Below are 14,970 nucleotides of genomic sequence, written 5' to 3'. Positions count from 1 at the left end.
TAAATATCTTTTCTATTTGAATCAGTCCTCATAAATGTTTGATCTTTTGAACCTGATCACAGATTTGAACATCATAACAGACCAAGAAGCACTAAACTTTAACTTGTATCAGACTGTGAGTGTGTTATATTTGAACTTGTCACACTTGCAGAGTTTAAGAGGTGAAGTCACTGCGTCTTTATTGAAGTAGCAGCATGTTGTCATTAATATTAATGAGAGCTCTTTTTCACTTTGTGTATTTCACACATTTGAACCTGCATCCTGTTGTGTTCAGGTGTTTGGAGTTTCTATTTTCTAACCTTTGACCTTCTTCACCTTCTTCAGCTCTGAACACATTATTAAACATTCAAGGATTTCATGCAGGAACATTGTTTTCTAAAGTCTCATCATTTATTCTTTATTCAGATTGAGTGGCTGCAGTCTGTCAGAGATGAGCTGTGCTTCTCTGGCCTCAGCTCTGAAGTCCAACCCCTCCCATCTGAGAGAGCTGCAGCTGAGCTACAACAAGCTGCAGGATTCAGGAGTGAAGCTGCTGTGTGGTTTTCTGGAGAGTCCACACTGTAGACTGGAGACTCTGAGGTCAGAAACCATGTTTTACTTCTGTGCTGAGATTAATATGATGTGAAAGTTGTGTTGACACTAAACTGCAGACATGAGGCTGATATTATACTGATCCACACTGAGTATCTTAATGCTAAAGTCTGTTTTCTTCTTCACTGCTTTAGTCCATTGACTGTAGCAGAGCAATGTTGAGTTCCACATTTAAAACCTTCATAGAACAAGAAAAATCCTACACTGTATAATTCACTGTGAACCTCTGAAACACCTGATTTCATCTTTTATTCCACATCATGTTTTTAAATAAATACAAACCCCAATTCCAAAAAAGTTGGCACGTTGTGTAAAATGTGAATAAAAACAGAAAACAGTGATTTGCAAATCCTTTTCAACCTATATTCAATTCAAACCAGCACAAAGACAAGATATTAAGAGCGACAGCGAGATCGAAAGTGGCACATGGCAACGGCTCGTGCCACTGCACTATCGGCACAGACAGTGGCACATGCCGTTGCCGATGGCATGCCACTAGAGGGCCAGCGGCATGTGCCGATCGTTAGACTGGCATGCCTTTCCCCTCAGTGATATGCCACTCGTCTTCCAAAGGCAGGTGGCGCTCGATAGTGAAAGTGCATATGAAAATGTACAGTGGTCTTGCTTTACGACATGTAAATATATACACTTTTATCTTTATTGACACACAAGTGCAACATGTAAATAAAGGAATGTATACGTTTAAAAAAGTTTCAAGTGAAGATACTTTGAGTTTCTGGCTCCACTATTTCTAACAGAAATATGTCTTTGTTCACATTCCCTAAGATTCATCCTGACATATTTGGCATCTTGTTGTTACTGGTGTTACTCGGTGTTCAGGCTCCCACCGATTGCATAACTCCCCCACCATCGTTTTGCCTTTTTTGGGCGTATAGAAATAAAACCCATAGATTTCATTTTCACGTATCAGCGCAGCTCGTAGTTCATCAAATAAAAACAATATTATTATTTTTTTAAATACTTTGGTGTATGTTCTTGATACAAACTGCAGTGTCCGCTCCATCACAGCAGCAGCACAGAGAGTAGCAGCAGGTGTCAGATGTCACAGCGAGGACACCGTTTATTTATAGTGTTTGCTAAATTCTCTTTTTTTTACTATGTATATTATCATCATTATTATCATCATTATTATTATTATTATTATTATTGTTATAAGGCTTTAAGCCTGTGGATTTTTGTTGTTCATCTACGTCGCGTACAACCTGCAGTTTGGGCTTTGTTTTCTTTTTTCTTCTGTTTTTTCATTTGGCTCCTGTTGGTTTGAATTCGTTTGCCATTATTTATTTGGTTCCAGAGTGTTTGCCAATGTCACGTTTTTACTATGTTGGCCTATATTACTAAAAACTTTATAGATCTAATTTGTTTTCGTGTTTTTATATCACAGTACGTGTATGTGCGCCATGCGCCGCCGCCAAGCCGTCATCCTTGTTCGTTTTGTTCATAACAGTTCTAGCCTATTTAAAAAATAATAAGGAACCGACCTTCTAAGCATTTGTTTTGTTCAAACATTAATCAGAATCAGAAATACTTCATTAATGCCCGGGGGAAATTCAGGCGTAGAGAAATATATGGCATAAAATAGAAGACAGAAAAAATGTCAAATATGTGCATAATATACAATAAAATAACAGATAAACAACAACAAAGAGATGAAGATTAAATGCTGAGAAGTGGGTCTATGGTGATATAAATATAAATGTCAGAATAAAGTTAAATGCTAAACTAAAGTTAACTAAAGTTAAATACAGAATAAGAGTCACGATGCAAAAAAAGATATATACATAAAAGTTATTCACAAATGATGAGGGAAGATCACAGCAAGTGCTCTACAGGTATTGAGCGTCATAAATGACAAGTGACTTTTGGTTTAGTTTTTTATGTCCAGTGTAATCAGTGACACCGGTGGTGTCACGAGTTTATTGACCGGTGGGAACATTTCCCCACCGTGGCATCTCTGTTGTGTTCAGGTGTTTGGAGTTTCTATTTTCTAAACTTTGACCTTCTTCACCTTCTTCAGCTCTGAACACATTATCAAACATTAAAGGATTTCATGCAGGAACATTGTCTTCTAAAGTCTCATCATTTATTCTTTATTCAGATTGTGGAGCTGCAGTCTGTCAAAGAGGAGCTGTGCTTCTCTGGCCTCAGCTCTGAAGTCCAACCCCTCCCATCTGAGAGAGCTGCAGCTGAGTGACAACAAGCTGCAGGATTCAGGAGTGAAGCTGCTGTGTGGTTTTCTGGAGAGTCCACACTGTAGACTGGAGACTCTGAGGTCAGAAACCATGTTTTACTTCTGTGCTGAGATTAATATGATGTGAAAGTTGTGTTGACACTAAACTGCAGACATAAGGCTGATATTATACTGATCCACACTGAGTATCTTAATGCTTAAGTCTGTTTTCTTCTTCACTGCTTTAGTCCATTGACTGTAGCAGAGCAATGTTGAGTTCCACATTTAAAACCTTCATAGAAGAAGAAAAATCCTACACTGTATAATTCACTGTGAACCTCTGAAACACCTGATTTCATCTTTTATTCCACATCATGTTTTTAAATAAATCAGTCATAGATACATTTATTAATTATTCAGTTTGTACGAGCAGAAAATAACAAATATATTCAGTATTTAGTTTTTCCAACATTCTGATTGAAATCTTTGTTTCTTGTAACGACTGAAAAGTTTCAAGTGAAGATGCTTTGAGTTTCTGGCTCCACTATTTCTAACAGAAATACTGTCCATGTCTTTGTTCACATTCCCCAAAATTCATCCTGACATATTTGGCATGTTGGAAACTTTATTATTCTGAGTCGACTCTTCAGTTATTTTCTGCTGGTTTTTATTGTATTTCTTGTTTGTTGTGTTTGGCTGCACAGCAGGGGTCCGTTTCACAAAGCAGGTTCAACAAACTGTGAGTCTAACCCTGAACTCTGAGTTGATCTACTCTGAGATAGGAAACTCTGAGTTTTTGGTTCCAACAGCTGATCAGAGTTAGTTCAATCAATTCTGAGTAAGTTCAGCCAGAGTTAAGTGCGTGCACTTTGACTATAAAAAGCCAGCCTTAATGGAGCCCCGATACCACGATTCACCATGGCAACGGTACACAAAAAGAGGTCCTCCTACGTCACACCAGTGGAGCTCGAAATCCTCATGTGGACGTTCAGCGAATACGAGCATGTTTTTAGAAAAATAAAGTAACACGGCTGCAGCTGCAAAAGAGAGAGAAGCAGCGTGGGAAGAAACTGCTGCTCGAGTAAATGTTCAAGTTTGAACTGGTCTATTTATTTAATACTTAATCACGACCGGAAGCTAAAATGTATATTAATTTAGGAGCAATCCAGCGGGAGAAAAACGTACATGGAAGCAGTTAAAAATAAAATACCAGAACATCATTCAAAGTAAGGCTCAGGCAGAACAGGCTCATGGCTGAACCTCACTTCAGTCATATTTTAAATATTAAACTAATGAAACATCATTCAGTGGCTGTTTTAATGTGCATTAGCTTTATCCCTAACATGATGCTGACTTCACATACATTATAATTTATGTTGATTAAACTGAATTGTGTTAGTTAAAAAAAAAAATCCAATTACTTCTTAAACGTCTTATTTGAGTGCTCTCGGCAGTGGTGGTGGAAAAATCTAAAAGTTATGACTTTGACACAGATTTGTCTTTTGATTTTTTTTATCATAATTATAAAAGACTTTTGCAAAGCGGTCAGAGCAGCACAGAGACGCAACATTTCTTTTTTTTAAATTTATAACCGCTCAAACACGCGTGAGACGGGCTGAATGAATGAGGAAGTCGAATGAGGGTTTTTTGTATTCTAGAGGGAGGAGACGGAGCGAAACTCTGAGTTTCCTGAGGAACACCTGCTCCTGACCAGGTTTGGTTCATAGAGTCTGTTACTACGGTAACTGACCGAGAGCTTAAGTTACCTCTCTCTGAAACAGGCTAGAGTTACCCCTCTTTCTCTGGTTTGAGTTACCTCCCTTTGTGAAACGGAAAACTCAGAGTTTCCCTCATTTCAGGGTTAACAGACTCAGAGTTTTCAATAAACCTGCTTTGTGAAACGGACCCCTGGAGTTTGTATAGATGGAGCCACTGGTGCTTCTTGTGTTCCGCCCTGAAAAATGAGGAGAAATAATCACACAGTGATCGGGTGATGTTTCCTCAGAGACATCTGAAGTTAAATGAGCAAAGTGCTGTGATTTCTCCTGGTGAGGGATTAAAAGACCACTTTCACCATCACAGAAGACCTCTATTGCAGTTTAAATTCAACAACAAAGAATCAATCAAATGTTTTAAAATATCACCTAATTAGCTTTACAACCATTTTAATAGTGTAACAGTTTTTAAATATCTTTTCTATTTGAATCAGTCCTCATAAATGTTTGATCTTTTGAACCTGATCACAGATTTGAACATCATAACAGACCAAGAAGCACTAAACTTTAACTTGTATCAGACTGTGAGTGTGTTATATTTGAACTTGTCACACTTGCAGAGTTTAAGAGGTGAAGTCACTGCGTCTTTATTGAAGTAGCAGCATGTTGTCATTAATATTAATGAGAGCTCTTTTTCACTTTGTGTATTTCACACATTTGAACCTGCATCCTGTTGTGTTCAGGTGTTTGGAGTTTCTATTTTCTAACCTTTGACCTTCTTCACCTTCTTCAGCTCTGAACACATTATTAAACATGAAAGGATTTCATGCAGGAACATTGTCTTCTAAAGTCTCATCATTTATTCTTTATTCAGATTGAGGGGCTGCAGTCTGTCAGAGAGGAGCTGTGCTTCTCTGGCCTCAGCTCTGAAGTCCAACCCCTCCCATCTGAGAGAGCTGCAGCTGAGCGGAAACAAGCTGCAGGATTCAGGAGTGAAGCTGCTCTCTGATCTTGTGGAGAGTCCACACTGCAGACTGGAGACTCTGAGGTGAGTCCATGTTGGTTTCAGTAGTATTGTACTAAACACAGTTATTATCACAGCAAAGATCCATATTGTCTGCTAAACCTCCAACCCTCCCAGTGGCTGCTGTCCTCAGTGAAGCTGTGAGAGGAGAACAGAGACAGGCTTCAGGATTGGACAGAAACACAGAGAGAGAACAGACAGCCAATCAGATCAGCACAAAGCTTGTTGTGATCACGTGTTTGATTTGATGTGAAGACAACAGTTGTTGTTGTGTTCATGTGTACAGGACATGAAGCTGGATCACAGCTGACAGCATCACAAGATGTTTAGAGACAGTGGTCGTCGTTCATCAAACTGTCGTACCATCAAATCTGATCTCAAAGTGTTCGTTCTCTCATTTCAGCACTAAACAACTGATCAGTTCATCTTTGTCACAGCTCTGAGATCAGTCTGCCTGAAGCCTGTAAATCACTGTCTGTTATTACACAGAACCACAGTTACATTTAGTAACCATGGTCTGTGTACAGAACACAACCTCTGCTGAAGTCCAGAAATCACAGCTGATGTTTCTGCTCTTCAGTCTTTGCATGAACATGAAGGACTTTTAACATCATGTATAGTTTATATATCTGTCCATGTGACAGCAGCTTGTCCAAATGTTTCTGTGACAGACACCATTTTTACACACTTCATGTGAGATTTCACATTTTAAGCAGTTACACTGAAGTAGTTCTACCGTGTTCTGGGGGAATACTCTATTCTGATTGGCTGCAGGGTGTCAAACACTTCCTGACAATGGACACATTTTAACTAGTTGTGGATACGTATACGCTGGCTACGTCTTCATCCTGTATGTACAATGACTGACCATGGCAACAGGTACAAAGTCAAAGGCTCTGTTTACACTTTCTGCACCTTGTTGACGAGCTAACATCTAACTATAACAATGAGGGACTTCAACAGCTCTTTGGCCTTATTGGGAGGATATGAGAACTGTGCTGACTGGGATGCAGCTGAAGAAAGAGAAAGAGGAAAGAAAAGAGAAACTTTTATTTACAACACTGAGTGTAGTCCTTCAGTACCTCTGAACACCACAGGATGGCGCCTGTAAAACACGAGCTGCAGGAAGTACACAGCCCCTCTGAACTTACTGACACTGTGGATCACATCAGCATCATCTAACATCCCGTTCACTATTCAACTCTCTGCTTCATTCTGCGGCCGACAGTAAACACTGCAGATCATTTGTTCGTACAAATCCTGATGTTGATTTCAGGACAATGACTCGGCTGGTTAGCTACATAGTCTTGTTGTTAATGTCTAAATAAGTTAACTTAAAGTCAACTGTTAATCAATGTTATTGACTTTTAATCTTGCTAGCATACCGTTAGCTTCCTCGCTCAGAGAGGACTTAAAAATATCTCCTGTTTCACAGTCAAATCTGAGCCCTGTTCTATTTATGTTTTTATTGTAGAAGAACCTTATTAGGTTGTAATGATTGTTCCAGGTATTAGTCAAACCCTCAGGTGTTACCGGTTCTGGCCTCCATGCGTCCACAGATTTCTGATAATGGACACCTCGTCGGGCGTTATCTCTTACAAAAGAAAATGTCAGTGAGAAACTGATTTGAATCCTGATAGAAGAGAATCCATCTTTACAGCGAGCAGTGAATGTGTCTCTGTTTCTGCAGTCATGATGTGTTCAGGGTCTCTCAGCAGTTAGGTTGCACTGTGTACTCAAGGCCTGTAAAGACTTGTGGTATGAACAGACTGAAGTCTCTGCTGGTCTTTAAACTGGATGTGCTGCATCGCTGACTGACAGCTGATGAAGGGACTCTCTGTAAACACTGATGTATGACTTCTGTTGTCTGTCTTCTTCTCTTATCAGGAAGTATTGATCTCTGTCAGAGTGTGGGCGATCAGGAAGGAGGTCGTGTTGTCAGAGGATCAGCTGTGTGCTGATGATCCAGAGGGTGAAGCAGCAGCAGCAGCTTGTGTGTGTGGAGGCTCTGACTGGGCCATGTTACTGGGAGGTAGAGTGGAGAGGAGAGCTTCATCCAGCAGTGACTGACAGAGGAATCACACCAGTGGAGGTGACTCTCGGTGCTGGAGTCTAAACTGCTCTGAGATCAGCTCCACTGTCAGACACAAAGTCCACCATCATCCCCGTGTGTTCCTCTGGGTGTGACAGAGTATCATCACAGTATGTGGACTGCTCTGCTGCTGCTCTGTCCTTCTGCACAGTCTCTGCAGACACACTGAGACTCCTCCACTCTGCTGCTCCACACTCCACCACCTCCTCCACCCTCCACCTGGACCTGGACTTTATTTAGTCTTTATTTCTGAACCAAAGTGACTCTGCAGGTTACTTCTTTTTAGGACACATTCATCACTCATTTAAAGTGCACACAGGTTAAATCCCTGTGCTCTGGTGTGAAGCCTTTTGTTATCTGTGTTTTTCTGTGTGTCATACCTGCACACTGTTGAATGGTGGAGAACATTATACTATATCTAACAGACGGATCACATTATGCATAAGAGTGACATTATGACTCTGTATCCTTTTCTCTTCTGTATGTTCACATTCTTGTTTCATATGAATAAACCGTTATATTCTGTAACAGACGGCATTATTTACAGAAACCAGTGAGCTGACACCACAACACTAATGAAGGTGTTAGAATGGAGAGAAACTTCCACACGTTCAAATAAATGAGAAGGGCTCCAATAAGATCATGGAGCCTCTACAATGTCAGAGCCCCCGCCTGCATCAACATGTGAGCCAAATGTTTTTTTCCTCTGTGCTGAACACAAAATATTAAAGACAGTGTTGTTATTATTCCAGCTGATCCTCAGGCCCTGTGATCCGATCACAAGTGGTCGTCTCTAAGCACAGCTGTTCACACCTGGAGTTAACGAACCCCTCAAATGCGTCTTCAGTGAACACTTATGATCGGATCTCACTTTCCCGCTCTGTATGCGAATGAACTCGGAGCTTCGTTCACCTTCATTAGACTTTTTAAAAATATCATATAAGAAAAAACATGATGCAGACTCACAGAACAGAGAGGGGGAGAGCTGCTGTGCCTGAGCAGAGGGAGGGAGGGAGGGAGCAGGTGATCATGAAGCCTGATGCTCCTCTGCAGCTCTGTGTTCATCAGTGAAATATGAGGACTACAGTGTTTCTTCACTTAGACTGAGGCGGCCCGCCATAGTCTAATTTTTCCCACCACAGTTTCATAATGAACGGAAAATATTTCAATTCTTAAGTGCACATGTGCAATAGTCACATCGCAGGACGTGTGATTGTGAGGCAAATGAAGTGGAACACATCAAGCTGCTGCTTTATTGTTGCTCGGTGCAAAAGGAGAACTCGACAGTTTCTCGTTTTCCATGAGTAATCCACAGAAAAAGTCTGATATCACATTAGTGCAGCTCTTCATCAGAGCACAGAGTGAACTGACGCTGAGTCTGTCACCTGCCTGTAAACTGTTTTAGTTTTTCCCTTTGGCAGTGAGTGGGCGGGCACAGTCACTGTAGTGCTCCTGAATATAATTGGCTAAAGGGATACAGTCAATTAAACTGTTTCCGGGTCGAAGCTGCTCTCACTTCTCCAATTTACAAAATGTCTCAGCGCTGTTTTCCTCCCTGTTTTAACCGCTCTGAGTCTAAAAACACCCTCAGTTGTCTTTTTATTGATTGCCATGTGTATGTAACGGGTGTCTGACGTGTATGTTATCGCAGAGGGTGAAATAGATCAACTATGACGCAAAACAGTGTTTTTACCTGTGGATGCTACCGTTAGCTGACCTTAGCTAACCTTAGCTTCAAAGCACACAAATGGTTGGCAACTGAAACAGGAAGAAGTGGGTTTACAGCAATAAAAACCCTTATAGAAACTTTCAGCCCACATCAGGAGTTTGTTACCAAACGGACCAAAGTGGCTACAGGTTGTTGTTCTGATCCAGCAAGAGCGATAATGCCATCTAGCTCCGCTCCAGCTCAGCATTCAGCAGACGCAATTCCACCGCCACCAACACACAACAGCCACAACAGGGCGGCTGAGGCTCAGTGGTAGAGTAGGTCGTCTTTCAATCGGATGGTCGGACGTTCGATCCCCAGCTCCCTCAGGCTACATGTCAAAGTCCTCCTTGGGTAAGACACTGAACCTCAAATTGCTCCTGGTGAATGGGTGAATGTGATATGTAGTGCAAAAGCAGCTTTGAGTGGTCGCAAAGACTAGAACAGCGCTATACAAGTACAGTCCATGACACAGCGCGACCTGAGCAGCAAGAGCGTCAAATCTGTGAGTGAGACTGCGAGTACGATCATTAGTGAAGACCGCTTTGTGGCCAGATAAAATTATAGATAAGGAGAGGGTTGAAATCGTAAACAAAGGCCCCAAAAAGGAGAGATCAAGGTCCCAAAGGTTAATAGTTGTATGTAGTTTTTAGACCCTGGTTTACACTAACACCTTCTAAATTGGCCTTTGACAGCCATAAGCTGCTGCTAATTCAGTTTGTTAAAGTTTAAATGAGTCAATCGTGAATTCTCATACACACCAACAGTTCATATTGTAAACACACACTCGTGCACACAGGCACGTGGTGTGCGCACACACACAGACGCGCGCACTCTCTCACACACACACACACACACACACACAAACTTCAGCTAGAAAATAATGGAATGTCAAATACTTCATCACAAAACATGTATTAAACTTTTGTCTTAAAAGTGACATTTTATATTCTTATAACCTTTTTCTTGCTCTGTTGTTTTCTTCCAACTGACTGTTACTTGAAGTTCTTCTGTTAGAGCAGTTACAATTCACATTTGGGTCTGTCCTTTAGTTATGTGGCTCTGTTAACTGAAAAGAGCGCCTCCAAATAGTTGCTCACTGGCTATGATTCAGTTCAGCAGGATGGAGAAGGGCCTCACATCGGTCTTTGCATGGGGCCCTAAAATCACTAAACCCGCCCCTGCAGGATGGCATAACATGGAACTTCAACCCACCAGCAGCTTCCCATCAGGGTGGTTTCTGGGAGCCTGATTCGTTCAGTCAGAAGTGTTCTCAGCTCAGTTCTTAAGCAGGAAACTCTGGATGACAAAGGGCTCCAGACTATTTTCTGTGAGGTTGAGGCAATATTAAATGACAGACACGTCACTGAAGTCTGAGATGACCCGGATGACCTTGAAGCCCTCACAGCAAACCACATTTTAATGTTAAAGGGCAAGTCAATCATGCCACCAGGACTGTTTGACCAAAAGGATCTGTACGTCAGGATAAGGTGGAAGCAAATACAATACATGGCTCTTTTGGAAGAGATGGATTTCTGAGTATCTGCCTATGATGCAAGAGAGACGAAAATGGACAAGGCCAAGAAGAAGCCTCACTCCTGGAGACACTTGTTGCAGACGCCACAGCTCCAAGAGGATCTTGGGTGATGAGGAAAGTTTTGGATGTCAGACCAGATGCAAAGGGACGGGTACGCTCTGTGTGCCTTCAAACGAGGACCAGCATTCTGGAGAGGCCTGTGATGAAGCTCTGTCTGCTACTGGAAGCAGCAGTCTATCATCATGAACTAACTCTCTCTTTCTCTACCTCTATTTCTCTCTCTCTTTCTCTCTGTCTAACTTGTTTTGTTGCAGGTTCATCAAGAAGATGATTTATTTAAGGTTAATGTGTAACACACAGAATATTCCTGATTGGTAGTTCATGTTGCAGGAGTAGCTCCTTTTTTATTGCAGATAATTATAATTGTGATATTATGCACAATCAGGGGCCGGAGTGTAGGAGCTCTTTATTTGTGTATTTAGTTGTGTATTTAGTTTACTAATAATAAGTAGTATAGTTTGATTATTCTAGGCGTTTGCTTTATTTAGATTAGATTTTTGATCATATTTTCTTTTGCTAGTTATTTGTTTTCACTCATTGCACATTTCCAAAATTGTAAATAAAATTGTTCACTCATAATGAAGTCTCTCATGAATTAAATAATAAATTGATGTCAGCTTCTTAAAGTTAACGTTAATTTCCGGATCTAATAAACCGTTTTCTTTTCTAGAAACGATACAAGTGAAAAGTTTCAAGTGTTTTATATTAACAGGGACGGCTGTAAAAACTCAGCAGGTCATAAACATCACATTAAAAATATATTTACAGATAAGAAAAGTCACCAAGGAGCTCGGGATGAAGTTTACGTTCCTCATGATGTGGAGTGATTTTAATGACTCTGCCACACTGGTATTAACAAGCTTTTATTGTTTGTGTGACATGAAACCATGGTTACACACCTTTCCTGTCTCGGCCAGAGTGAGGGGAGTTCGTCTCAGCTCAGCGCTGTATTTAATCCCTCCCCTTTAACGAAGGGCTCCATATAAGTATCAACAGCTCTGGGGCGATGGAAGTTGCCATTAGACTGGTATGCAGATCCCCTCAATGATATGCCACTCGTCTTCCAACAACAGGTGGCGCTTGAAAGTGGAAGGCCTCTATCAGTCACATCAGTAACGTAACATAAGTAATGTTCCTCCCCCATGATGTTTATGAAAGTGTTTACCAGTGGTCTTGCTTTACGACATTAATGTATATACATTTTTATCTTTACTGACAACGCGCAAAGTGCAACATAGTGACGTACATAAAGGAATGTATAAGTTTCTCTTGTCCATATTTCATGTGTATTGAAAGTATGGTTGATTACTTCCTGAGGTAGAGTGATGACAGAGAATTAATTTCATATCCTCGACGACGTTACCAGTAAGCTCTTAGCAAAGCTTATCTCAGCTAACAGTTATTTATTGTCAGAGGTGGGAAGTACAAATACTTGTACAATACAATACAATACAGTTACTATTCTTAAAGTCGAGGTGAAATGAGAAATGTCATTTCAATCCTTTTAGATCACATCCCCGGTAATATTGTGCATCTATTTGACAATATAGGCCAAAAAAATACAGAAAAGGGTAAATTAAAGTACAGATACCTGAAAAATCTACTTGAGTATTTATTTTTCTGACAACTTTTACTCCCTACATTTGAACACAAAAATCCTTTAGACTCATTACATTCTCCAAACAGGCTCGTTACTTTACTGCATGTGAGGGGAATTATTGGTTATTTTTTTGCTGGTCTCTGCACGCTGCCTTCCCAACATCAAGAGTGATTTCAAACCTGTAAAAAATGATCCAGGTGCTCATTTGGGACCTCAGGTCGGTTCAGTCTTTATTATTCTGTCTGAAATTCAGCTTGCAGCAAAACCAGACAGTGTCCAGTGATAATAAACGAAGAAAGCTATCCTTGTGTGCCGAGGATTTTTTTTGTTTTGCCAGTTATCAAAAGAGGTATCGTGTGTTGCTGAAGTTCAAAATTCTGGTGTTGTTACAACTGTAGAACAAAGTTAATGCTCAATATGAGCAGTATATCGTTATATCTGCACAGAAGTTGTCGGTAAAATGTCCTTCAGAGGAATACTTTTTTACACAGGTATCTGTACTTCTACGTAAGTATAGAATGTGTGTACATCTGCCACCTGTTTATTGTTAGCCTAGCCACCTTAGCCAGTCAGAGTAATCAATAGCAGAAAGAGAGGATCCCACATATCATAGAAACCTGTCTGACCCGACTGCTGTCGACGTTGGGCTGCATGTATTGATTAAACCTGATATAATTTAGTAGTAGAGAACGGCATGCCGCTGGATCAGGAGCAGCATGCGACAGCGTACTTCATGTACAACAGTTCCTCATTCATAAGAACAGTGAGTTTAAGGCTGGCAGCAGAGCAGAGCTTCTGTACCAGTTATTAATGGACATTAACCTGCAGAGCAGTGGTTCTCACCTGGTCTAGCCTCAGGACCCATCACCACCTTTAATGATAAATCATGACCCAAATTTCTGAAATTATTTAACCAATCACATTTATTTATTTATCTATTTAATGACAAATGGTGCAGTTTTGACCTAAGACGCAACAAAACATCACAGTGAGTCAACATCACAAAACACAACAGTAATGATGACCCAAAATGACCAGCAGGTGGCATTAGAGGAAAATATACCCTCCACAAACATAACTAAAGAAGTGCACCATAATTGCAACGACTGTAGGGCTCATCAAGTTACAAGAATGTAAATGTGACTGTAGTTGGGATTACCCAGTCAGTGGATACATGGAGTGTGAATGAACCACACTACCACTGCAAGCATAGGAAACCTTTGTCCTCCAAAATAAAAGCGCAGCATAAAGTTTTTTTCCCAACCACACATATGCGTCCCAATTTTGGGTCCAGACCCACCAGTTGACAACCACTGCTTAAGACAACTTTGACAGAGACTGTGAGTCTTCTCCAGATGCTCATCACCACACCCATCACAACAGCTATCTCAGAGGAGCTTCTCTACTTTGAAGAGGAACAAGACTTTCCTCACAGTGACGCAGGATTTCTTCATGCTCTGACTTTGCTGCTTAAAGCAGCTTCCAGGAAACTTTCATTTGACACTGTGAAACTTTGTCAAACAGTTTTTAGAAGCGTTCATACACCTCGCTCATCCTACAGCTGACACATTTGGATGCTTTGTTATAGTAACTCTGTTGATAAAGCTGCAGTTACAAACAGACCAGCAGATCGTGCCTCTGAGTAAGGTGAGACATTTTAGCTTTGAAGCACAAGTCTGCTGGAGTTCACTTTCTCTGCACCTCAGAGCACTTTACTGCCATGCCTGTGTCCATGTAAGTGTCATTACTGCCAACTGCTCTCCATGTTCACATATACTTTTACATTTGTGTGTGAATCTGCCCGTGTGGGTCACCAACATAACATGTTGAGATGTCTGTTAAGTCGTCATTAACTTCTTTATTTCGTGTTTGAATAAAATATTTGTTTCATATTTAATTTAAGAAAGTAGAAATGCATTTTTATACCTTCACTTTTTGCTTTAAACACAGATGATGTTTGCTGAACATGATTGGATGTGGCACAGCCCTACAGAGAACATTTACCAGCAGCCACCACTAGGGTGGACTCAGTAGAATTACAGTGGCACAGTTTCATAACCACTGCAGGATGATATGATAGTTTAAAACATAATTTAACATAAATAAATATATTTGCCACATTTTATGTTTTTATTGCATTTGTTTCACTTAGAAAACAAAAGCTGAGCTAAAGTCGTGCAGCTGTAAAGTGTGTGAGTTTGGAGAGAGAGCAGCGTTTTGCATCTGATTATGTGTTAAAAATAGTGTGAGGGTGATGCAGCTGCTTTGACGTTCTGATGTGGTGTGTGCCTACAGGAGCTGTGTAACCCTGTGCCCCTTTCCTCTGCACTGTCACATGAACAGGAAGAGGAAGACCAGCTTGTGGTTTCTGTGAATCTATCAGAGATGTTTCTGACTTTGGCTGCTGGCTGTGTTCATACAGAGCAGATGTATGAGCCGTTTAGCAGGGAAA

The 14,970-nt window shown here is 40.7% G+C and overlaps 1 protein-coding gene across 1 annotated transcript in view; it reads left to right on the top strand.

The window, feature by feature from the left end:
* LOC138609725 (NLR family CARD domain-containing protein 3-like) overlaps nt 1-7,853 on the top strand; it is a 42,012-nt gene extending 34,159 nt beyond the window's left edge. The window contains exons 7-10 of the mRNA XM_069682369.1: nt 406-573; nt 7,212-7,320; nt 7,409-7,553; nt 7,654-7,853. Coding sequence (XP_069538470.1) covers nt 406-573; nt 7,212-7,320; nt 7,409-7,553; nt 7,654-7,853 — 622 coding nt within the window. The remainder of the gene's footprint in view (nt 1-405; nt 574-7,211; nt 7,321-7,408; nt 7,554-7,653) is intronic.
* The last annotated feature ends 7,117 nt before the right edge of the window (nt 7,854-14,970 follow it).

The sequence above is a fragment of the Semicossyphus pulcher genome, unplaced genomic scaffold, assembly GCF_022749685.1.
Source record: "Semicossyphus pulcher isolate SPU_LCO1_2020_fin unplaced genomic scaffold, fSemPul1.0.p SCAF_6, whole genome shotgun sequence".
Classification (NCBI taxonomy): Eukaryota; Metazoa; Chordata; class Actinopteri; order Labriformes; family Labridae; genus Semicossyphus; species Semicossyphus pulcher.
The sequence above is the reverse complement of the archived record's forward strand: the minus strand, read 5'-3'. Positions and strand labels throughout refer to the sequence as shown.